This window comes from Rhincodon typus, chromosome 18, assembly GCF_021869965.1.
Source record: "Rhincodon typus isolate 14 chromosome 18, sRhiTyp1.1, whole genome shotgun sequence".
NCBI classification, from domain to species: domain Eukaryota; kingdom Metazoa; phylum Chordata; class Chondrichthyes; order Orectolobiformes; family Rhincodontidae; genus Rhincodon; species Rhincodon typus.
Window position 1 is genome coordinate 13,609,706 of NC_063349.1, and position 25,466 is coordinate 13,635,171.

The 25,466-nt window shown below is 38.5% G+C and overlaps 2 protein-coding genes across 3 annotated transcripts in view; both read left to right on the plus strand.

Annotated features, from left to right (window-relative positions):
- The window catches only part of iqub (IQ motif and ubiquitin domain containing), a 49,726-nt gene extending 41,038 nt beyond the window's left edge, over positions 1–8,688 (plus strand). For both annotated transcript variants that reach the window (XM_048607393.1, XM_048607394.1), the window contains exons 15-19: positions 1,233–1,403; positions 3,080–3,256; positions 6,605–6,853; positions 7,552–7,737; positions 8,141–8,688. In XM_048607393.1, coding sequence (XP_048463350.1) covers positions 1,233–1,403; positions 3,080–3,256; positions 6,605–6,853; positions 7,552–7,737; positions 8,141–8,314 — 957 coding nt within the window. In that variant the 3' untranslated portion in view covers positions 8,315–8,688. The remainder of the gene's footprint in view (positions 1–1,232; positions 1,404–3,079; positions 3,257–6,604; positions 6,854–7,551; positions 7,738–8,140) is intronic.
- Positions 8,689–16,968: 8,280 nt separating this feature from the next.
- Positions 16,969–25,466, plus strand: part of LOC109910787 (V-type proton ATPase subunit S1-like) — a 43,025-nt gene continuing 34,527 nt past the window's right edge. Inside the window, exon 1 of the mRNA XM_048607830.1 lies at positions 16,969–17,099. Within this exon, the coding sequence (XP_048463787.1) occupies positions 16,969–17,099 (131 nt within the window). The remainder of the gene's footprint in view (positions 17,100–25,466) is intronic.

Genomic DNA, 25,466 nt, shown 5'->3' on the forward strand with positions numbered 1-25,466 from the left:
CAGAGCTCCAGGCAGGCTTCTAGGGCCCTGCTATTGTGGAAGATCCTCCTCCACAAGGAGGACATTTTTAGTTGAAAACTGTTAGTAGTTGGACGCATCCACTCTCTCTCTTTTATCTGAACTAAAAATTTGCTATTGGACTTCTTGCTCCAGAGAATCTGTCTAACATTTCTAATTGGGCAGCGTGTGATCTGACTGCTAATTGGTCAAGTTGGAAAAAATTACTGACTGGAGACGTTTTCTAAACAAGGCAGGTACATGGCCTTCATATAACCTTGGCAGCAGAATCCAACTCAAATTTAAATCCCTGCTATTGAATTCCAAGTTTCAAAAGATGACTGTGGTTACATATGGAGTCATAGTTCACAAAGCACCATGGGCATCTCTCTTCATTACAGAGACGCAATTGGTTTTGTGTAGATGGAGGGTAACCATTCCACAAGCAGGTGATAAGGGGTGGGGTCAAACCTTCATGAATTGTTGAGATTGAACGCATACTTTCTACACAACAATCTAGCCATGTAGCCAAGTGAACAAACCAACCTTCTGTGCCCCCTTTCAAATGTAAAATAATGATTGAAAGTATGCAGATTGATAAGTGGCACAATTCGTACTTGTTCACCTTAAAAGTGTGGTTCCATTGTTGTGATAAGAATTTTTTCCTTGTTATATTTACAACAAGATTCACATCCATCATCTCTTAAGTATACTGGTGTTCCAGTCTAGGCAGGTTTGAAAGGCATTGACATCTGTCCTGTATAAATCTTACAAAAATCCATATGTTAATTAATTTCTTATAATGTCAGTTCAGTCAGCTATTATTTCAAAATTGAAGATGCAGGCAAATATGTGGTACTTTGTCTTATGTTAATTTCGGCTTTTCTTTCTTATCAAGCTTTCGTTACTTTGTTTGGCTTAGGTGAAATCTTGCTAAGCTATTATTAAAATAACCGTTCATATTTCCATCTGCCTGCCTAAAAACGTTGCTTTCATTTAATTAGGAATTTACATTAAAGAATAAAAACTAACAAAAATGTATTGTACCTCAAATGTTTATTTAGCTGTACTTTTCAAATAAACTAATTGCACTACTCTCACATAAAGTGCTAAAATAGTACAATGGAATATATTTTATTGACCGCTTGCAATATGGGAAAGGCTTTTGTTCTAAATGCAATTTAGTATGAGCTGTGAAAAGTTTTTTAAAAAATATATATATTTAACTGTTGCAGTGTGCAGATCCTATAAGGTGGAAAGCATACGATGGGAGAGTTACTGAAATGGACACACCGTTCACTATCCGGGCCAGAGAGTTACGAGATATTTACAACAGTATTAACATGAAATATTTGACCCAGGATGAGAGGCTGGATGCTCTTTTGACACTAAAGCACACGGTCAAGGTATTGAAGTGTGTAAAATCGGCACAGAACTGGTCATGTTAGTGCCCAACAGATGTTAAACTATCAGAACAATTCTGAAGAAGGGTCACTGGACTTGAAATGTTAACTCTATTTTCCCTCTACAGATGCTGCTGGGCCTACTGAGTTTCTCCCGCAATTTCTGTTTTTATTTGTTATTAACCACTCTTTGATTTTTTTCTGTTAAAAACTCAGGTGCATGCCGAGAAAAACATGTGCAGGGATCAGTAGATAAGATGAGGTTGTGATTTAAGACCATAAGATACATGTGCAGAAGTAGTCCATTCAGCCCATCAAGTTTTCTCCACCATTTAATGAGATCATGGCTGATCTGATGATCCTCAACTCCACTTTCCTGCCTTTTCTTCCTAACCCTTGATTCCCTGACATATTAAGAATTCTGTCCATTTCAGTCTTGAAAATACTTTATGATCCTCGACAGCTGCAGTAAAGAAGTTCACAGATTCACCAGCCTCTGAAGGGAAAAAAACTCCTCATCTCTACCTTATTCTGAGCTTAAGCCCTCTGCTCCTAGACTCTCCAACAAGGGGAAACAATCTGTCCAAATTTATCATGTCAAGCCCCCAAAGAATCTTCTATGTTTTAATAAGGTAACTCCAATGAGTACCAATTTACTCTACCTCATGCCTAAGAAAAGCCTTCCATACCTAGGGTCAACCTACTGAACCTTATCTGACTGCCTCCATTGCCAGTTTATCTTTCCTTAGATAAGGGTGCCAAATTTTTTTTTGTACATCAATATTAAGGTAATCATGGTAGGGTGCAGATGTGTACCACTCATGAAAACGAAGAAATTCAATTTATAAAATATTTTAAAGGGTTAGTAGCATAGGCATGGAAGAAAAAGGAATAATTTTAATATTAGGTTTTAACAATAATAAGATGCACATTAATAAGATCCATATAGAATCAAATAAAAAGAAAATTAGGACTACAATGTATTAATGTGCAGAGCAGCAAATTGCTGGTCATTGCTGGTGCAGTAATGACTGTCACAATGGAAACGTAATTGATAAATATATTGTTGATCAGTGTATGTGGATGATCAGGCAAAGAAGCAACATGCCACAATGTGCTAACTATTCAATGCTTATTTCTCACTTTCTGGTAAATCTCAAAGCCAGCAGCGTGCTAATGATCTCCATATTCTGACATACTCAATGTCTGCTAAGAAATCCACAGCAGTCCCTGGACTAAACTTCCTGCTTCCCATTAGCAATGGCCACTGCCCACTTCCCAGCAGTAACCTGCAAGCTCCCATCAATCTCTCAACCAATCTTTACTTGTCCTTTGACACTTTTTCTGGAAGACAAAAGCATTTTAGAATAATTTTCTTATAGTGTAATTGAATGGTGTCTGTAATTATGACACAGGCCTGTATCATTAAACGCATTATGTAACGTAAGTGCTTTCCTCGTTTCATATTTTATTTGCTTTATGAATTCTAAGAGTTTGCCTTTTATCCTTGTCTTCCTTTTTAACTAAACATTAACTGTCTTTCATTCTCATGCTACAACTTGAATTAAATTGTAACTGTTTTCTGTTTTGCCTTCAAACGCTTTACAGTATTTACGGTTTTGTAATTTGATTCTTAAGTTCTAGGTTAAACTCTGATATCAATTATTTTTTCTGTATAGGAACATGACTGTAAGTTAACACAAGAAATTGTGGAATTGATTGACAGAGAGGCAGATCTTCTCATGAGACAAGTAAAGGAATCTTACCTGGAAGGACTCAGACAGAGAATATCAACACTCTTTCTTCAGTATATAAAAACACCAACATTTAACCCAGAAATCGCCAGATTTCTTAAGGTACAAAAAAGAACCAATATGGTTTCATATGTCAGGGTCAATTTAGATGAAAACATTTCTACACTTCTGCACTGCTATTGTTCTAAAAGTAATCCCATATGCTTCACTTTCTAATATCTAGGGTCAGCAAGAATCCTATACACGAGGCTTTTGTAGAGTTACATGCAGCTGGCTGCGTGAACCTGAATGTCAGTGCATAGCCAGCTAATCAGAGAGAGACCAAGTGTGAATTTGTGAAGGGCAGGTTATATTGGACTAATCTAGTTATTTTGTTTTGTGTAGGTCCCTAAGATAGTGGTTAAGAGAATGGCTTTGGTCATTGCCTTGCTGAAAACATTTTATAAGATTCCACATGAAGGTCTAGTCACAAGAAAGAGGCTTGTGGAATTGGATGTTACCTTGTAAAATGGGTTGGTAATTGTTTCGAAAATTGGTAACAGGTGAAAATAAAGGAGCTATTCACTGATAGGCAGGTTGTAATCAATGGTGCTCCCAAAGGATCTGTGCTCAGGCTTCAGTTTTTCACCACTATGTTAAAAACTTGGATGGACAAATTGAGTTCTGTATTCATGCGTGATGGTAGTTAGTAATGAAGAGCTGTAAATTGTGTAGATAGCAAATTTCATAGACAGAATAAGTAAGTGGACAAAATATTGGAAGGTGGAATTTCATGCAAGGCCATCCATCTTGGATCCAAGAAAGGCACACCATACTTTCTTATTGCAGGAAGATTCGGAACTAGTGCTATGTTCTGTTTGGGTACTATACCTAAGAAAAGACAACATAAGAACATAAGAAATGGTCACAGGAAAAGGCTTTCCATCGAGACCCATGAAGCCTGCTCTGCCATTTACTGCAAGCATGGCTGATCTTGGGTTTCAAATCTCAGCCCTAAATATAGTGCAACTACAGATCTCAGGGGTGGGAATTCCAATAACTCATAAGCCTTTGAATGAAGAAATTTATCCCATCATAGCCTTAAATGATTGTCCCCTTTACTTTGAGATTGGATTTTCATGTTCTAGATTCCACAGTCAGAGAAAATAACCTCCAGTGTCTACTTTTTTTAGACATTTGTCAAGTCCTTTCTGATTTATATATATATGTCAGTCAGATCATCTCATCCTTCTAAACTGATGAAATTCAAACCAGACAAGTCAATTCTGATTAATAGGGTCTGCTATGGGGGTGCAGCAGGGATTGGCTGTCTCAATGCAAGTATTGGGGAGGCGATGGCCTAACGGTATTATCACTGAACTGTTAATCCAGAGACCAGATAATGTTCTGGGGACCAGGGTTCGAATCCTACCATGGCAGATGGTGGAATTTGAAGTTAATAAATATCTGGAATTAACAGTCTAACAATGACCATGAATCCATTGTCAATTGTTGGGAAAAACCCATCCGGTTCATGAATGCAGTTCAGGGAAAGAAACTGCCATCCTTACCTGGTCTGGCCTACATGTGACTCCAGGCCCACAGCAATGTGGTTGACTCTGGGCAATTAGGGATGGACAATAAATGCTGCCTAGCCAGCGACGTCCTCAACCCATGAATGAATAGAGAGAAAAAAAATAGAGGCATATTTATTGGGCCTGTAAGTGGGTCAGCATAAGTGCACTAGAATGACGCTGCAACTTAAAACATAAAGTCATGAGGATTAGCTTGATGAAACCAGTTTGAGTTACATAAACGTAGATGACTGAGCAGTGATTTAATTTCGGTCTTTAATATATTAAAACAATTTAGTAAAGTAATTATGGACGCATGTGATAAAATGGTAATGTGCCTACCTCTGTACAATTCCTACCTGATCATATGTTGTGTCATAACATATCTGAACATGTTGATTTAAAGAAAGCAGTAAAGTAACTTCAGTTCTAGGAAAGGGTACTGGAAATATGGAAAAGCCATCAAAAAAAGTCTGAATGTTGTGGCATCCTTGTTCTTTAAAAACATGGAAGAGAAAGGTAATTTTTAAAATTAGTTCAATGGACATGGGCATCACCAGTATTTATTACTCATGCCTAGATGCTCTTGAAGATGGTGATAAGCTGCCTTTTTGAACTGATACAGTCCATTGGGAGTAGTTACTCCCACAGTGCTATTGGAGGTGGTGCTCCATGAGTTTGATCCAGTGACACTGAAGGAATGGTGATATATTTCCAAGTCAGGATGGCCAGTGGCTTGGAGGAAACTTGCAGGTCGTGATGCATGTATCAGCTGTCCTTGTGGAAGAAGGACAGGCTTTGGGAAATCAGGAGGTGATTTACTCACTGAAGGATTCCAAGCTTCTGACCTGCTTTTGTACCCACAACATTAGCATTTCTGTGTGCACTTCATAGAGTTGGAAATACTGAGAGACTCAGATACTTCAGAGTCCTGCCACTTTTGCCTTGTACAATAAATTCAATCTCAGTAACGGAAAATACTGGGTGCTATGTCTGATGACTTATGTTCAACTTTGCAGCAGTTTTGCTGCTTCCTGGGTAATCCTGGAAATATTTCATACATTCCTTTATATGGGATAATTAATGTTCTGTGATGAAATTGGGCCTGATAGTAACGCCTCTAGTTGAATAATGGACCGACCAATGGTGATCATAAACCTCCAACTGATTAAACCACTGATTAGTAACCCTCTCTGGCTGGAGCATAGTGTCATTACAAAGCTCCATTGTTGATGTTGGATGTGCCACTGCAAGCACAAAACTTGCACCCAATTAATTTTGGACAAGGCCATGAGGAGATCCAAATATTGAGCTGTGCTGTACATCTGGCAACACTACTGCTCCATCTCAATTCCTGGTTTCCAAAACGTGTGTTATGTTGTTATATTGTGACTAAGTGTAGTGTTTGATATTGAAGTCTGGTATTTAGTTTTCATTTCCTGCAGGTAGTACGGTAGATTGGTGGTTAGGACCGCTGCCTCATAGTACTGTGGTCCTGGGTTTGATTCCAGCCTTGGGTGACTGTGTTCGGAATTTGCATGTTCTCCGCATGTCTGTGTGGATTTTCCTCTGGGTGCTCCAGTTCCTCCCTCAGTCCAAGGATGTGTAGGCGAAGTGGATTTGCCATGGTAAATGGTTACAGGGATAGGGTGGAGCGTCAGGTTTGGGTGCAGTGCTCTTCAGAGAGTTGGTGCAGACTTGATGGGCTGAATGACTTCTTTCTGCACTGTAGGGATTCTATGATCCTATGACCTTCAGTAGAAGGCTAGACTAATTTCTCCTTCGATGTTGCTGTGCAAACAGTAGAAATGGGGTGAACTGTTTTCAGTTTGCACACAGCAGCACGAATTGAAGATTTTGTTAACTCTATAAGGAGAAGATTCCATCTCTTTTATAGGTGCCACAGGATCCAATGCAATTGCGCAAAAATATTTACTTCTGTTCAAGCTGTGGAAGCTATTTACCATCCACAGAGTTCCCCTTGTCACTAACTTCACAGACTCTTAAAATATGTCGACAATGCTATAAACTGAATAATGAAGCTCGACGTCGTGAAGAATCAAGCTTGTACAAAACGATGCTTAAGCGGCTGAGAAAATCTGAGGCAAACTTTGAAGATGGATCCCAGCTGGCATTCTTATTACAGGTACAATATAATTCTTATGCAAAAGTTTTAAACAAATACTTTTTGGTTATCATTTCCTCACCTAATTATTAATGAAAATATATGTGACTATAAAGCAGTTCTGCTAATTTCATGCTGCTAAATCTGTTTCCTAATATTAAGAAAAATTTCTGGTGGTCAGAAGTAACAGTACATGCAGAGATAGTAGGAACTGCTGATGCTGGGGAACCTGAGATAACAAGGTGTACGGCTGGATGAACACAGCAGGACAAACAGCATCAGAGGAGCAGGAAAGCTGACGTTTCGGATCTGGACCCTTCTTCAGAAATTTCTGACCCAAAACATCAGCTTTCCTGCTTCTCTGATGCTGCCTGGCCTGCAGTGTTCATCCAGCTCTACACCTTGTTATAACAGTACATGCATGCACTTTTCATGTCAAATGGTTTTTATCTTTAAGAGAGTAAAATATTGCTGATGTTGGGTAATCTGACAGAAAAACTGCACACTGGAAACACAGGCAAATGCAGAGAGATGAATACCTACCTTTTATATTGCAGACAGAAGAGGGGAGTATTGGCGACAACAAGAGTTCTACTTTGTCCGATACCTCCATAATAAAATTTTGCAACTTTTACAAAATAGCTATTTAGAGTTTAACATTTTTGAGCCACTACTTTTTAGTTTGACATTAAGTGATTAACCAACTGTTATATTGGCAGGAACAAGATTTGAAGCATCTGGTTGACAGTATTTGGGGAACACAATCTGCACTGAGTGCTTCAAAGAATCTGAAAGATTTAACAATGATAAGGTGGGACAAAAGGTTTGAGTGGTCACCATGGAACTGTATCCTGCTGACAGAAGAGGAAGCTGTGGCCCATCTTAAACTTAACAATATTGAAAAGGTACGTAAACTCATTTCTCTTTTTTAAACTTGCTTATTCTTCCATATTTTAGTACTTGCTAAATGTTGTTCCTTTTTCACAATCTCTTACTGTTGCTCCCTCAACCTTTTTCTTCTCTCTTGGGCTCATTTGTCTTTCCTCTATGGGTTTAGGAACTCATGACTTTGACCATCTAATGTTCCCAGTTTTCATAACTTTTCCTTGCGCTTCATGTCTTTCATTCTGTAGTGTTCCCATACTGTTCTTAAACTAAAGATGTCAGCTTCAAGACTTTTCACATCCATGCTGCAAATGGAAAATACAAATATGAATTTACAATGTGTTCAAAGAGAATTTAATCTGTGAGCCTTCAACTTGAAATAACAGTGACTTACACAGGTTTGTGTTGTTATTCACCATGCAGGATTATGAGGCCACATTCGTTCGCAAGATCAAGCACCGGCACACTTTGGGAAAGACTTATTTTTCTCGGATTCCTGAAATAGTCAATTATGCACACACTTGCTTGATGCAAGACTTAACTTCCACGAATAATCTTGTCGTTACAAATTCACTTAATTCTAAACGGAAGTTGTAGTTGTTAGACAGCCTTGTTGCGATGTTTAATTTCAATTAAAAATGACAGACTTGTTGAATAAAATCTGTAATTCAATTCCATTGTCATCAATTATAGGTGTATATTCGTAACCCTAATTGATATTTTCATAGTTTATAGTTGATTATATTACATGAACCTCATAGACTCAAGAAAGACAAATGAACTGAAGTGTAACTGAAACTAAATTTAAAATCCTTTATGTACAAAATTTTCTTCAACATAACTGAGCATATTCAGTCCTAATACTTTCAGACCAGAATTATTTCCACAGGCACCAGAATTACACAAAATATTTGGTATGGTATTCACACAGAGAAAACAATAAGTCCTACAACCATTTGGGTATGCACCGGAAATAGTGTTGGCCGCATTGCTCATACAATGTGGATGTCTTCAAATTGGTGAACAACACGACATATCAGCTCAGGGTATAAAAAAAAGTGCTAGATATTTTTATGGAGAAGTAAGCTTATACAGGAGCAGAATATTGGCAATGCAGCCCTCAGTTTATTTCTGGATAAAAAGTTTGTCAATTAAATTTCGGCTCAAAGATCCATGACATATAATGTTGTTAAGGAGTGACATTCAGTTCCGTGATGACCTGAACAGCATCTGAGCTGTTGGTCTCGGGGAAAATCGGAGTTCTCATTTTAACACTCAATACTTTTGAAAAAACATTTATCTAATACTCATTAAAATCCCATTATTGAACAGTTCCAACTGGGAGCACATCTCAAGAAATTAAGAGTGTGTAACTTGTAACTTTCCATCCATTATCTTTACTGAATAGAAAATCACCAGTTGCGTACATAATTTTTTTTTAAGATGCAGGCCTTGCAATTGCAGCTACCTGCTGGAAATGTGGGATTGATGAATCAGCTCAAATGTTTAATAAAAGACAAAGCGATATATGTAGGCACAATATGATGGTTTGACTAGGGTGGAATTTCACCAGGTAAAATACATCAATTCGAGAAATTGAAGTCGCAATTCATCAAAGTGCTAAATTACTCCTCTCTCAGATTTCATTTAAATACTTATTGAGCAGAACTATATGATTCCCCTTCTCCCTTCTCTATCAGACACAACAGTGTCTGAAAAGAATCATTTGGGACCTTACAAAAAATCCTGTTTTATCTATAAATCACATTTCACAACCTTTGTCATTAAAAGTGGATATTAACTTAAAGTCCAGTTGTGTTTAAGACTTTTTGCTTACAATATTGTTTAATGCACTGCATGTAATCTTTAAGGCATCAGTCCATCAGTTTTCAGCTGATATGCAAATCTAACAGTGTTGGAACTCTGAACAAAAATATTACCACTTGTGTTCTAAATTGTAGTAATAATTCTCAAAGATTCCAACCAGTGGCATGAAACATCAGTCAAAGCAAAGGCAGTGTGAGGTGTCACTGTATTGATTCAACATAAAATGGAAAAACCATTTTGGACATTTTGCATTTAGTCAAACTGCATCTTTGGTTACCAGTTACCTTTAATTTGTCTACTTATTAAAAAATCTCACAGTCAATCAAGTACTGAAACCGTGATTTTTACTTTATTACATGTAGCAACCAAGAGAAGTCTCTTTAAGTAAGCAAGTCAAGCCCCACAACTCAGCTTGGCTATTATCCGATTTAATAGTGGAATTAAGCTACGACTCCAACCAACAGTGTCTGTTTCTGGATGTGTCCAGGGTTTGGTCCTTGTACAGTGTTGTTCCTCAAAGTTCTGTTAATGAAGGGCTCTGTGTTGGATGGTTCTACAGATTTCCATCCTTCAGGTCTATGATGTGATATAATTGACGATTCTTTAGAGTCCTTTTATCCAAAATATTGATTAATCTTCTGAAATCAATGAGTCTGCAACTTACCAGAAGGAGCCTTCCTGTTTCATGCTACATTTGGCATTGATAGTTGTTTGAAGACACACGCTGCCTTATAATTAGCTCGTTAAATTCTTCAGCAGAGCAAACATTTATCCTTGTGGTCTAAGGCATCCAGTTATCAAGCAGGTGTCAAAACAGTTTTATTTATGTAGCCCTACTCCTCCTTTTCCCAGACATCACTAATTGCTTTCAATTCCTGTGTAAGTTTGTCCTTTCTCTTAATAGCTTATTTCAGACAGAGCTATTGTACCTTATTTCCATGTATAACTGTTTATCTTTGTTGATTCTTTCAATCGACGAACAATTATTAAAGTTCCGAGATTTGCGCTATCGCAGTGTAGGTGATGTATAAGCTTTGAATAATGTTAAAAGTAGACCTGTTAGAATGATTTGAATCTTAAAATCCCTGTGTTGAAATGATAAGCTTAAAAAGCTGACTGAATCTATTTCACTTCCATCACATCCCCTCTTTCATGTTCTAGTTGTACAGAGCTCGGTATAATAGGGTTGTGCATTATACTCTGGAGTGTACTGCAAAGCCCTCCTCCCCGACTGATTCAAATATCAGAACCTCATCTTCAGGAGGCGTATTGTCTGTTCTACAATGATCCTGGTGGAACAATGAGTTGTATCTGCAATCAGCCACAGTCGTTTGTGTAACTGATTAATCAGCCATGATTGTAGAGGGTAATCCTTGCCTCCCATTAAAATAATGCAGCAACCTGAGTTATTGAGAATACAGGAATCATGACAGCTCCCAGGCCATTTGGCACAGACTCTAAGATATGGTACTGATGACTTGTACATTGCTGTGGTTGGTTTGCTCACTGAGCTGGTTCGTTAGTTCGCAGACGTTTCATCACCCTGCTTGGTAACATCATCAGTGCAGCCTCCGATGAAGCGCTGTTGTCTTTTCCCACCTGGTATTTAAACTCTGAGGGGTGTTGGATTTGATTACCTCATTTCTGGTTTTCCTTCTCAGTGGTGTATGTATAGGATCTAGTTCTATGCGTTTGTTGATGGCCTTCTTGGTGGAGAACCAGGCTTCTAGGAATTCCCGTGCTTGTCTCTGTTTGGACTGTCCTAGGATCCTGGTGTTGTCCCAATGGAACTGGTGGTTCTCCTTATCTGTGTGAATGGAGATGAGTGAGTATTGGTTATGTGTTTTTGTTACTAGTTGGTGTTCATATACTCTTGTGGCCAGTTTTCTTCCTGTCTGTTCAATGTAATGTTTGTCACAATCCTTGCATGGAATTTTTTATATTACGTTGGTTCTGTCCATAATGGGTAAGGGGTCTTTGATTAGCGTTAGCAGTTGGTGTAGGGTTGAATCAACCCTATGTCAACTGCTAACTCGAACCAAAGACCTGCTATCCTATATGAACAGAACCAACGTAATATACAAAATTCCGTGCAAAGACTGCAACAAACGTTACATTGGAGAGACAGGAAGAAAATTGACCACAAGAGTACGTGAGCACCAACTAGTAACAAAAAGACAGGAGCAATACTCACTCATCTCCATTCACACAGATAAGGAGAACCGCCAGTTCCTTTGGGACAACACCAGGATCCTAGGACAGGCCAAAAGAGACAAGCACGGGAATTCCTAGAAGCCTGGTTCTCCACCAAGAAGGCCATCAACAAACGCATAGAACTAGATCCTATACATACACCACTGAGAAGGAAAACCAGAAATGAGGTAATCAAATCCAACACCCCTCAGAGTTTAAATATCAGGTGGGAAAAGACAACAGCGCTTCATCGGAGGCTGCACTGATGATGTTACCCAGCAGGGTAATGAAATGTCTGCGAACTAATGAACCAGCTCAGTGAGTGAACCAACCACAGCATCCACAACTTGAGCTGCAAATCTACTCAAGAAACTTGTACATTGACCAAACAAAATAGTTTTCTATTGCTGAAGTCAGCTGTGTTCTAATATAGTGCTCTCAACATATCTGTAACTGTCTGTCACACCCTGTATCCAACTATGTTGGCAAAGCATCCTTCATGGGCTACAGCACTGCCCTCAACGCAGGGAAACAAAATGAAACAGTGTGATTTTTCACAAATTGCATTGCTAACTGCCTTGATACATTTATGGGTTCCCAGTAGGTACTTGGAAGCAGCCGGCTTCATCGAAATTTAGTGCAGGTTTCAATTTGACGACCAGGATAGAATGTCCACATGCTTCTTCAGGTTGCAGGTCCCATTCCAGCAGATGGTACAGTTTTGTGACAGTATCCCAGGACATCCTCAGCCTGTGGAAATCACATCGAGGATAATAAACTCTGAGCCTGCTTTACCTCCTGTTGCCTAGTCATGTGAGCAGTCAGCATTTACATCACACACACACATACGACATGGTAGAATAGTCCTGGATACAGCGGGACATGGAGGAATCTGACAAGGAGGGCCCTAGAATGTCTATACGTGGACTTTTCACACAGGGGTCCTTATTCCAATGCAGCACAAGCCATTTTGCACAAATGCAATAGCAGATTGTAAGTGCAGTAAGATTACTGAAATCGTCATCACTCACCACCCACATCATCCAAGAAAGGTAACATCACATATTGTGAAATATTTACAGTTCAAGTAGAGAGAAAATCAGCTCCACTTATTGTGCCATGTCTAAGACCTTGAATTGTCTTTGTAAATTGCAGCAGCCAGGTGAAACTTTTAAGGTCACCTGTGATTACTTCTGCTTCATGGAGCTGGCCATAATGATTTTGCAATATTCAATGACGTGGCCAAGATTGCTTGTGGCCAAGATTTTATATCCCGCATGGTTATAGAGTCATAGAATCATACAGCACCGAAACATTCCTTTGGCTCAATTCGTCCATACCAAATAAAAACCGAAAGAACTGCGGATGCTGTAAATCAGAAACAAAAACAGAAGTTGCTGGAAAAGCTCAGCAGGTTTGGTAGCATCTGTGAAGAGAAATCAAAATTAAAGTTTCGGATCAGGCGACCCTTCTTCAGAACCCATACGAAACAGGTTTCCTGAATGGAACTAATCCCATTTGCCTGCATTTGGCCCATATCCCTCTAAACCATTCCTATTCATGTACTCGTCTAAATGTATTTTAAATGCTGTAACTGTCAGTCACTGCATTCAGTTCATATGCGGAATTCTATGATTGCAGATGTTTGAAACCTGTAGGTGTAAGTTCACAATTAATGGTGCCTTGCACCTTGAAGGGCCTCACAATAGTCATTAGTAGAGCCCACTTTCTTAGGCAGAAAAAAAACTCATCTCATTCATGCAGGGGTGGAGGCATTTTTCATTTTCATTGTGCATTTGAGTATCAGGCAAGATGGAAGGCAGCATAGGTCATGCTTCACACAATAAATCACAGGCTATGCCTGTCAATTTAGGTGAATCTCCCACTCCTCAATGCTTCATGTTTCTTTTCCCTTACAATCCCTGTCAACCCCATCATTTCAGAGTCTCCCCACGTTCTCAGCCAAATCTTTAATTTACTTTTTAATCCCAAATCACACATTGTCAATAAACTTGGCTCCAACACAGAACTGGTGGCACTCCATTTGTTACAGGCTGCTTCCTTTTCTCCAACTCTCTGTCTCCTATTAGTGAGCCAATCCGCTATCAATGTGAATATGCCATCTCCAACACCATGGGTTCTTACTTTATTACATTGACTAACATGCATTACCTTATTGAGCGCCTTTTGAAAATCCAAATAGATTACATCCACTATGTCTCCTTTATCTATACTAATTGTTACCTCCTCAGAAAATTCTAATAAACTTCTCAGGCATGATTTCTCCTTCATGAAGCCATGCCGATTCTGCTTGATTACATTATGTATTTTTAAATTCTGTACTTTTACATCCTTTATAATAGTCTTTAGCAGTTTTCCAATGACAGATGCTAAGATAACAGACGTTTTATTATCTGTTTTGTTACCTACTCTTTTTTGAATAAAGCTGTTACTTTGGCATTTTTTCCAATCCTCCGACACTTTTCCAGAATTTAAGGATTCTTGGAAGATGTATCCATTATCTCCGTAGTTGCATTTTTCACATCCAAAGATGCATCCCATCAGGTCCAGGGGACTTATAGGTCTTTGTCCACATTAGTTTCCCTAATAGTATTTTTCTCAAGTGAGTATTTATTTCCATTCCCCTTTTTCCTTTTTAATTAGTTAGTATTCTTGGAATGTTATCAGTAATTCTATGGTGCAGACTGATGCAAGGTATTTATTCAACCCCTCTGTCATTTCCTGGTTCTCCATTGTTAATTCGCCATCCTCAGTCACGAAGGGGCCAAAGGGATTCTGAAGAAAGGTCACAGGACATGAAACATTAACTCTGCATTCACTCCACAGATGCTGCCAGAACTGTTGATTTTCTTCAGCAAATTCTGTTTCACTTTAAGATTTCCAGCATTGACTGTTCTTTATTTTATTACATTGAGGGGTCTATGTTTACTTCGATCTCTGTGTCTTCCTTTTCATATACACAGAGAAGCTCTTGAACTATGTCTTGATGCTACTTGCACTGAAAGTTTACCCTCAAAGTTGATATCTTTTTTTGTCATATTTTGTAGTTTTTTAAACTTTCCCATTTCTCTGGCTTACCATTCATCTTAGCCACATTGTATGCTTTTCTTTCAATTTAATACTACCCTTTACTTCACTGGTTAAACATGGTTGGCTTATCTGCTTCTGAGAATCAATCTTGCTCACTGAAATATGTCTTCGTTGCGAGCCATTAACTAATGTCTTAAATGTCTGCCATTGTTCCTCAATTGTCTTTCTACTAAACTTCTCTCACATTCCACTCTAATTTGTTCAGCCCTCATTCTTTTGTAATTACCTCATTTAAGTTTAGCGCAGTTGCTTTCTCCCTCTCAAACTGAATATTAATTCTACCATATTCCACCCTCATTTTTTCTCAGGGATCTTTTACTGTGACATTATTTAATAAATCTGCCTCAGTACACACCACCAGATCCAAAATAGCCCGGTCCGTGGTTGTGATATTCTGGGAATCTGTCCGAAATGTACCCTATGAATTCTTCCATGTTGACCACCTCTGCCAATCTGACTTTCCCAATCTACATGAAGGTTAAAGTCATGCATGATTAAAGTATAGCCTTTCTTGTATGCCCTCATTATCTCCTGATTTATACAATGTCCTTCCATATAGCTACTGTCAGTGAGCCTACAGACTGACCAGTGTGTCAAATAAAGGCAAACTGCCCGGAATCTGAAATGAAAGAAGAGTTTGCCGGAAAAAGTCAGCAGGTTCATAGCTCCTTGAAAGTAGAGTCACAGGTAGACAGGATAGTGAAGGAAATGTTTGGTAGGTTTGCCTTTATTGGTCAGTGCACTGAGTACAGGAGTTGGGAGGTCATGTTGCAGCTGTACAGGACATTGGTTAGGCTACTTTTGGAATACTGTGTACAATTCTGTCTCCCTGCTAATGGAAGGATGTTGTGAAACTTGAAAGGGTTCAGAAAAGATTTAGAAGGATGTTGCCAGTTGGGGCTATTTTCCCTGGAGCTCGGAGGCTGAGGGGTAACCTTATAGAAGTTTATAAAATCATGAGGAGCATGGATAGGATGAATAGCCAAGGTCTTTTCCTCAGGGTTGGCGAGTCCCAAAACTAGAGGGCATAGGTTTAAGGTGAGAGGGGAAAGATTTAAAAGGGACCTAAGAGGCAACGTTTTTCACGTGGAGTGTCGTGCGTGTGTGGAATGAGCTGCCAGAGGAAGTGGTGGACAATTGCAGCATTTAAAAGGCTTCAGGATGGCTATATGAATAGGAAAGGTTTAGAGGGATGTGGGCCAAATGCTGGTAAATGGGACTAGATTAATTTAGGATATCTGGTCAGCATGGACAAGTTGGACCAAAGGGCCTGTTTCCATAATGTCCAGCTCCATAATTCTATGTTTGACTGCATCCGTGGAGGCAGAAACAGAGTTAATAGTTCGAAGCCACTCTTATTCAGAACTGTTCATATCAACCATTTCCCATGTTGATCAGTAATGTGGAAATATTTCACCTAATATGTCTGTCATTAGTTTGTTTGAAATTCCAGCAGGTCAGTTCTTGTCCACCATTTTTTGCATGACGTTATGGTTACAAAGTTTGGAACAAGGCTATCAACTATTAATCAACTATTGATTAAGAATGAACTGTTTTCTGCACTAAAATCAGAAATGTCATAAACAGTGGATTTCTTAGAGCTCTGTAATAAAATGCTAAACCTTTTACGAGGGATCGATTTAGGATTTTGTTGGCACGTGGAGGAAATCTGCACTGAAATTTTTATTACAATTTACTCTAAAAATACTGTAAACTTGTTATTGTTCCGTGGCTCTTTTAACCCACTTCTTCCAGAAAATCAGTTTAGATATGAAACATAAGAAATGGAAGGAGTACTTACATTTGAAGCTGGGAACTACTTGGTAATTCTAAAGTTAAGATGTTATGTTCTCATTACTGATTAAAAAATCACTCACACCCTTTGTGTCACTACTTCATGATACATTCGGAAATGCTAAATTATTTATCATGTCTTTTCTTCTCCAAAGTGCCCTTGATTTTTTTTTCACTTACCCACTGGTTTATCAGTGTTTTCTCCAAAACAAGAGAATACCAGATGAGCCGAGTTGGTTCTGGACACTATTGAAATCTGGCCAAGGCAGTTTGATTTTTAACAAAAATACATTTATGTTTTTCATTTCAGTGTGTCATAATTGGAGATGAGAGTGTCTGGAAGTGCCATGGGTCGAGGTCATTGTTTGCAGTTTCTGTTTTACTGGGCTTTAGTTGGCTTTCCTCAAGGTAATGTTGCTGTTGAACATGTTCCTGTGCTGATGTGGTCAACCTTCAGGTGAGTCTGAGACCACCATTTGATGAAAACAAAGGTATTTTTCAGCTAGAAAGATCACCAGTTTGTAAATTCTTAATATTTACAGCCATCCACCATGAGTCAGACTCTGCTACAAAATGAAGCCAGGGGAAGCGAGCGTTAAGTAAAACCAAAGTAAATTCTCTTTGGAGAGTCAGCTGCTGTTAGGAAATACATTCTAAATCAGCTATCAAAAAGATTGTCTAAACGTGGACTAACTTCCATTGGGAAAACCAAATAATATTAACTTTGAAGTGGTTGTTTCTATTTTCCTCATCTCAATTAACCTAAATAACTTAATGAGAAGATTAATAACTCAATAAATCACAAAGTAATCTCCAGTTAATGGATGATATGTACTTGTTACGGGTGTTTAAAATTTCTGATGATCACGTCTTAGATTTGTGATAAAACTGAAAGACTTAGATCTCATTTTTCAGCTTATAGTTAGCATTTCCTTTCTGAGTTTCCTTCAGTCAATGGATGGACTGTCAATTTTGATTATGGTGTTTGAAAAATGCTGTGGTGAGTGAGCCAACATGAAACTATACAACCAGCAATCTAAGATCAGCATGGGGCAGATGGTTGGTAATTCAGTATGAGCTATTAACATGAAAAGTTCTCATCACGCAAGATCTGATTTGGAACCTTGATGGTTTGGTATGGTCACCATAAATCATGAACTGATTTAACCTTTTCTGTTGTGAAAGGTGAAGAAATGGCATTTACCATCCAGCTTATGAACAGCTGGGGTATTGTTAATCGAGATTTCCAGTCAACTGGCATCTATTTCAACATGGCAGTTCTAAATGGCGTCATCTGATCAGACTGACTAGCTGGGAGAATCATCACCAAAATACACAGGAAATATAACTTAAATTTGAATCAGTGTACAAGAAGCTAACTAAGGATTGGGCATACACGTGGGATTAAGGGGCAGATTTTTAAAAAAAACATAGAATAAAGAACTCAATTTCTTCTTTTTTAAAAATCTGTATCATTTTCTTTTCAGGAAATATGATTGCACACCAAACCAAATTGTAAAATTTTTAGAAAGATTGCCATTTAAAAGCATACTGACAAGCCTTGACTATTTCAATGATCTTTTTATATGAGACCTGTGGGTAACTGTTATAAGGTCATGCTATTATAATAATTTTCTTGCAAATTCTACTGGTGAAGACTGCAACATTGTTATTACTGAAAAGACTAAAAAGAAACATTTCATTTTTTGGAATAGTTTTACTACACTTCATGTGCAGTGAATGCCTCTGTTATTATACATGTGGCAAAAAGGGCCAATGAAATGAATGGGATTAATATCTAATGAGATACATCTTTTGACGGTGTGCCTATTATGACTGAATTTCTTTTAGCATTAGCACCTCCGTTCAGAAATTAATTAAAACAACATTTGCTTGTTGTCTACAAGTTAAAAAGTCAAGGATAAGCAAACTAAATTAACTGAATTGCTAAACCTTTTAAAGCAAAGCGTTCCCTGACAGATGACCATATCCAGATCTGTATCTACCAAACACAAAATATTTGGTGTGGTCTCATGTTACAATGCAGATTTGACGCTGGTATTTTTTGGAGTTCAACATTCTAGCTATTGTCCTCTGTTAACCTAACATATTTGAATGTGTGTTCAGCAGGGGCAATGACCCTCCACCAATGCTACTTAAAGGGACTGTTGACATCTTATAGGTACATTGTTGGTTGATTTCTTCTGGTTTTTGCTATGATTTGGTAGCTATTTGTGCCTTCTATAAATATTCAATGTTGCAAAAATCAATAAGGAGTGGTGTGGTACATACTCAGGGAGATTTTATTGGCTCAGGTCTACGGCACAAACCACTTACTCCCATTCATGCATGTATTGATAAGCCTTTCCCAAGGGATTCATGACTTGGAGAATACAGAGAGGCCTATGCAGTAAAGGCCAAGCAACTCAATGCAGGAGAAGGAGGGTCCCATTACAGAATCACAGAATTGTTACAATACGGAAAAAGGCCATTTGGCCCGTTGTACCTGCACTGGTTCTATTACCTAGTGCCAATCTCCTGCCTTTTCCCCATATTCCTGCGCACCATTTCTATTCAAATAATCATTCAAATGCCCTCTTGAATGCCTCAATTGAACCTGCCTTCACCACATTTTCAGGCAATGCATTCTATACTCTAACTACTCGCTGCGTGAAAAAAGTTTTTTCTCACATCACTTTAAATCTATGCCCTCTTGTTCTTTCTCTTTTACAAGTGGAAACAGCTTCTCCCTATCTACTCCTACTCCATCCAATCTGCTCACGATTTTGAAAACTTCTGTTAAATTAGGAGACCATATCCACCCTATGTCTACAAAGGGCCTCTCTTCTACCTAAACTATGGTACAATAACATGTGACATTTCTGCACTTCAGTAGGGATGTTCCCTCTAAAATCCACCTTTTTTTTTACAATAGCCACACCTCAGAACAAGCCGAAGATTTCATTGCCCATTTCTGTGAAGTTGACTGTGGAATTGATTTTCAAATGGATCTGCCCCTTTCCAGATGGGATCAGGGAATGCCATGTAATCCACAAAAGGGCAGGACTAGCCAGGTCTCATAGCTAGGACTCTATCTAAGGCAAAGCATTCATTTGGAGGAAGTGAGTTATGTAAAAGGTGAATTTGTTCAATATGAACTCAGCCAGGCAGAGAAGGTTGTGAATTGGTTTGACTTCTGTTCATGGTAGTGATAGAGAAGTCTAATATCATCCTGGTAGAGATTGGAGGTGTAGTGCAACTGAATATACATAATGAAGTAGAGACAGATCCGGGAAATTGGAAATTATTAAAGTGGTCAGGAGCATCCAAAGAAACACACGTGGGAAGAGACTAGACAAAGGGAGAAAAGTAGAGTCAAGTTAAGAAGAAGCCATTTCGGTGAGATGGAAAATAGGCTAAAGGTATGTCTGCTTGGACATGTTTCTGTGTTTATCCTATGGATTTTAGGAAGGAGTTAGAAATAGGTTATTCAGGTTTGGAGGACTATGAGGTTTGAGACTGTGGAGGGAAGATCTCCAAAGGAGATGAGGAAGCTGTCCTAGAATTAATGGTTTGATGTTCGATACAAGAGATGTGGTCCAGAGGAGGTAGGAGGCCACATCTGAGAACTGATGTTTGGCCTCCAGCTACAGAATAGGAAGATCATGGTCGAGTTGGACGAAAAAAAATGCTTTAAGTTTAGAAAACAGAGAGTCATGGCAGATGTTTGTATTACAGACTGGAGGGTGGTGGAGGGCTCCCAAGGGTCTGTGCCAGGACTACTGTTAATTTTGATTCTATGGTAATGATTTGAATTTGGAATATGGAGAAAAGTTTCAAAATTTGTCTATAATATCAAACTTAGAGGCATAGCAATCAATGCCAAATGAATTGTTTAAAACAGGACATAGTTAGGCTAACAAAATAGAACACCGAGCAGATGTATTTAATGCAGCTATGGTAATACATTTTGTCAGAAGGGACAGGGAGAGGCAAAATGGACATCATGGCACAATTTGTGAGCAGGATCAGAGTGACCCATCGATACTTGAAGGTGGCAGGATGTTGTGAGAGAATGGTTGGTAAAGCATTTGGAGTCATGGGCTTCATAAATAGTGACACTAAATACAAAAACAGGAGAGCAATTTTGAATCTTTATAAATCTCTGGTTAGGTCACAAGAAGTATATTGCATGTTGTTTTGATCACCACATTTCAGGAAGGATGTGAAGGCTCTTGAGAGGATGCAGGGGACATTCGCCAGAATGGTTCAGGAATGTTTGTTTTTTCAATGGTTAGATTGGAAAGGCTGTGGTTGTTCTTCTTTGACAAAAGGGCATTATGAAGAGGTTTGATGGAGGCATACAAGATCATCATAGGCTTAGGTGATTTAGACAAGGAAAAGGTTAGCTGATGGTATAAAGGTAGGGTACACAAATCTAAGACTTTGTTCAGGAGATGCTGGGGAATGTGAGGAAGAACTCTTATGTGCAGTGAATGACAATGTCCTGGGGCTCACTGCCAATGAGTGTTTTAGGAAGCAGAATCAGTCAATGATTTCAAAAGGATACTGATGGGCACTTAAAAGAAATGAATGTTACAGCTACAGGGATCAAGTGCAGTGAGTGGAACTGGCTTGATTGCTCTGTGGGAGCTAACAATGAATGGCATCCTTCTATGTAATAAATGAATATGGTTATGATCATACAATTGTATAGGTCAGTTCACAAGGCAGCACCTTGTCAGCAGGGGTTTTTTTGAACATCAGGGACTGATCTGAGATAATAATTGAGGTCAGAGTGAAACAGGTTTAGAATGAGTGTAGCGGAAAAATAGAAGTGTATAATGTCATGCTGGCTTTTCTCAATGATAAAAGGCTACAGGAAGGGGTCCAGGGTGGGATATGTAAAAGACCCCACTGTACTGGGGGAGAATCTTGGATAAAGAAGTGGGTGCAGGAGCAAAAGCAACATAACTCACTGTTACACTGAGCTTGGAATTAATTCAGGTTGGAGCATAAGGGTATGAAGCTGAGACTTCTGCTAATGACAGATCATTCAGGGTCAGGGAGGGGAAAGTTGGAGGGCTTTGTCAATGGTCCACCTTCTCACATTTTATTTGTTTAAAACTCTTACAGCTCTAACAACCCACTTCTGGTAAAATGTTAACCCCATTTCTCTTTCCAAAGATTCAGTCAGACCTGCTGAGTATTTCCAGCATTTTCTTGTTTTATTATATATTGGGAGCAAGTTTCAAAGGAAGAACAATGCTGACTAAAGAAACTAAATTTCTGAAATCAATCTTTTAACTATGATCCCTGAAATGCACATAGAATGTTAACTACTTTTCAGTAGATTTTGTATCAAACTAAACAGGAATTAATATGTTTATTTAATGCCCAAGCCGTGTTTGAATTGTAAACATACCTGCATCCAACTGAAGATTCTTTCTTGTTCAGTGCAGTCTTGAGAAACTAGTAAGAGGTAGAAATTGCTTTTACTGCTCTAAACCTGTTCAGTAACCAGTGCGTGACAGACAGAGATATTACATGACCTTCACAAGCACAACTATGATGTGATACAAATATATCTGAAGTATATGCAGTGATAAGGCATGGACTGTTAGAGGAGCAGATTTGTCTGAATAGCTTGAAAAGACCACTGCTCCCTCCCTTGACCTTATGTGACTTAATTTGTCTTCAGCATTTACTTTGATTGCAAAAGATTTCTGCTTCAGTTTCTCCTCTTCAAGGCTCTCCTTTTTTAATTATTTTTGAAGTACATCTGTTCATACTTTTGAAAGTTGTATCTGAGTTTTCAATATTTATTTTTCAAATTAAAATGCTAAGAAATTCTGATAACATACAGTTGTTGACCTGTACCATAAGCCAGAAGAACTATTGAAAGAGCTGCTGCATTGGAGCTTACTTGGAAATAAAAGTGAAAACTCTGCCTCTGCACATGTAAAAGAAGACTTGAGGGGCTGAGTTGTCTAATTCTGCTACTATATTTGTCTAACTTCTTTGATGTCCTAATGCTCAACTTCTCCCAACTTCTATCCAGATTTCGATGATACAGATACTGAGAGATTTGAGTTGTGATCTTTGTGGAATTCACCCAAAATGCGGGAGAGTCTCTGTTCACTTGTGATGGTAATATCCTGCCAATCTGGGGAAAGTTGGCAGAATTAGCTCAGAAAAAAAAATTAGGCAATTTTAAACATGTGGATTAGGTTCAAAGCCACCTATTTGAGTGTTTTCCATTATCTATCAAGTCAATTTATGCCTTGTTTCTTCCTGGATCAGGCCCTGCCCAAAAAGCAGGCATTTCCCTAGATCAATGAAGTTAGTTCAAGAATGGACATGATTCACTCTTTTTCATACAACTGTGTTAAGAGACATGGTCACTGGACCTGAAACATTAACTCTCATCTCTCTTCACAGATGCTTCCAGACCTGCTGAGCTTTTCCAGCAATTTTTGTTTTTGTTCCTGATTTACAGCATCCGCAGATCTTTCGGTTTTTACTCAACTGTGTTAAGAGACTGACTATCAACAAAACTAATAAATTGTTTAGTGTCGTTTGTCTTTAAGTCATTTTGAATCATTTTAAACTAGTTTCATCACAGCTTGAGGACATTCTTGTTCAAGGAAATTATTTTCAGTGCCAACCCATTTTCAGCTGCATTAATAAAACAGCACCAGATTGTTACTCCTCAATCCATCAAGGAGCAGTCTTTAATGGAAAGAAAAACCAAGTAAATTATAACATTCTATCACACTGTTTGGCTTCACAGGTTCATTTACTATTTTACTTCTGTGATTATGCAAACAATTTCCATTAGCGACTTGAGCTGTAACTTGAGCAACCCAATTTCAAGCACATTCTGAAAGCAGAAACTAAATCCTACTATTAAACATCAGTAGCAACAATTGCAATGCTGGAACTGAACATATCATAAATGCTAAATGCCATTTTGGATCATGTTTCCACAGTTTGCAATTATTTCGGTACCTTTCAAAGCATTAAGCCGCCAAACATTTTGTTATGCCCATGTTTAAGTTTGATAGCTTCCATCAAAAATAGTTCAGGAGAACGTAAGTGATTTGTCTGGACAGTTCTGTACTAAGTTAAATATTCATATGCAAACACTTAATGAATTTCCTTTTCCAAATATTTGGCATGTCTAACCCAAATTCCCAGATGCAATTCTACTTGTTCTCAAAAGTAGAAATGTCTAAATAAATAAATTCCTTAACATGATAATTATGTGCCTCCTCCGCAGAAAAGTACTTTGACATAAAATAAGCTCTCAACTTAGCCAGATTTTTAAAAGCATTTAAAACTTTCCAGCTGATGTGAGGTAAATTGAATGCACATGCATAAATTATGAAAAGTAATATTTTTAACTTCAACAACAGCATCTTTGATGTCCTAATGCTCATCCCCCAACTTCTATCCAGATTTCCATGCAACTGATGCTGAGAGATGTGAATAATGATTTTTGTGATTCGCCTAATATGAGGTAGAGTTTCTGTTCATTTGAGATGGTAATATCTATGCAATCTGGGGAATGTTGGCAGAAATAGTTCCAAAACTCAGGAAATTTTAAACATGTGGATTAAGCTCAAAGCCGCCTATATGTGTGTTTCACACAATGTATCAAGTCAGTTTACGTCTTGTTTTTCTCATGCAGAACAATGCTCCAAAATATTTGACATCCGCTTCATTCAAATTTTAACACAGCCAAAAGGAGAGATGTTAAAAGAACTAATCAATAGATCAGGGAGGTAAATTGTAAGGAGGGTGGTAGAGAGTGAGGGGGAAAGGGAGGAGGGGGCACTTGAAAATTAGAATACTGATATGTTCCTGCCTCCTGCTACTTTTTTCAGACATGGTTTGTATAGATGATTAGCTACCATCAGAAATGGCTGAGTGAGTCATTCAGCTCAAGAACAATTTGGGATGGGCAAAAAATGCTGGCCTCGCTGATGTTGCCTACATCGAAGAAAAAAATAAAGAACACAGGAGGAACTTTCCTACTTAGAAGACGTCTGGATGGTTGGACTGGCAATCCTGCTACTGCAGCAATCATTTTGCAACCCTAAGATACCCTGACCTCCAGAATCCAGCCCATGCTTCAGTTTTAGTGACAAAAGTGTCCATAAGACAATTGTTGTAACTGAAGACAGAAGGGCCATAGAAGAGGCAGTCAGGGATTCAGCTGCATTGTTGCTTGCTATTGCTTTGAAGGTATTATAGCATCAACATAATACATGTTGACAATTTTAAAATCTTTTGCAGTTGTTTGTTCTTAATCTAGCTGTGGCAAATGAACATACATTATATTTATAATAAAGTACAAAAAAATGCTGGAAATCTGAAACAAAAACATAAATTGATTGAAGAAACTCAGCAGGTCTGGCAGCATCCATGGAGAGAAAGCACAGTTAATTTTTTTGAGGCCAGTAACCCTTCTTCAGAGCTGAAGAATGTAGAATCAGGCTTTACAGTGTTGGTGGACTATGATCTTAGAGGCTTTGTGGGAGAAATCTCCAGATAAGGTAAGATTAATGACTGTCGTGGACATAAAAGCCTGATGTTTGATGGTGAGTTCATGGTCCAGGAGGAGACAGGAGGAGGTGGAGGTCAGTATTCCAGACAACAAAGGCACCACCCTGGTCAGCAGGCTTGATTACAGAGTCAGGGTTGGATCTGAAAGCATGAAATGCAGTCAGTTCAGTGGGAAATAGTTTGGAATGGGTAAGGAGGGGGACAGAAGAATTAAGCTGACTGGTGTCACGTCCACAGCTCTCAAAGGACAGGT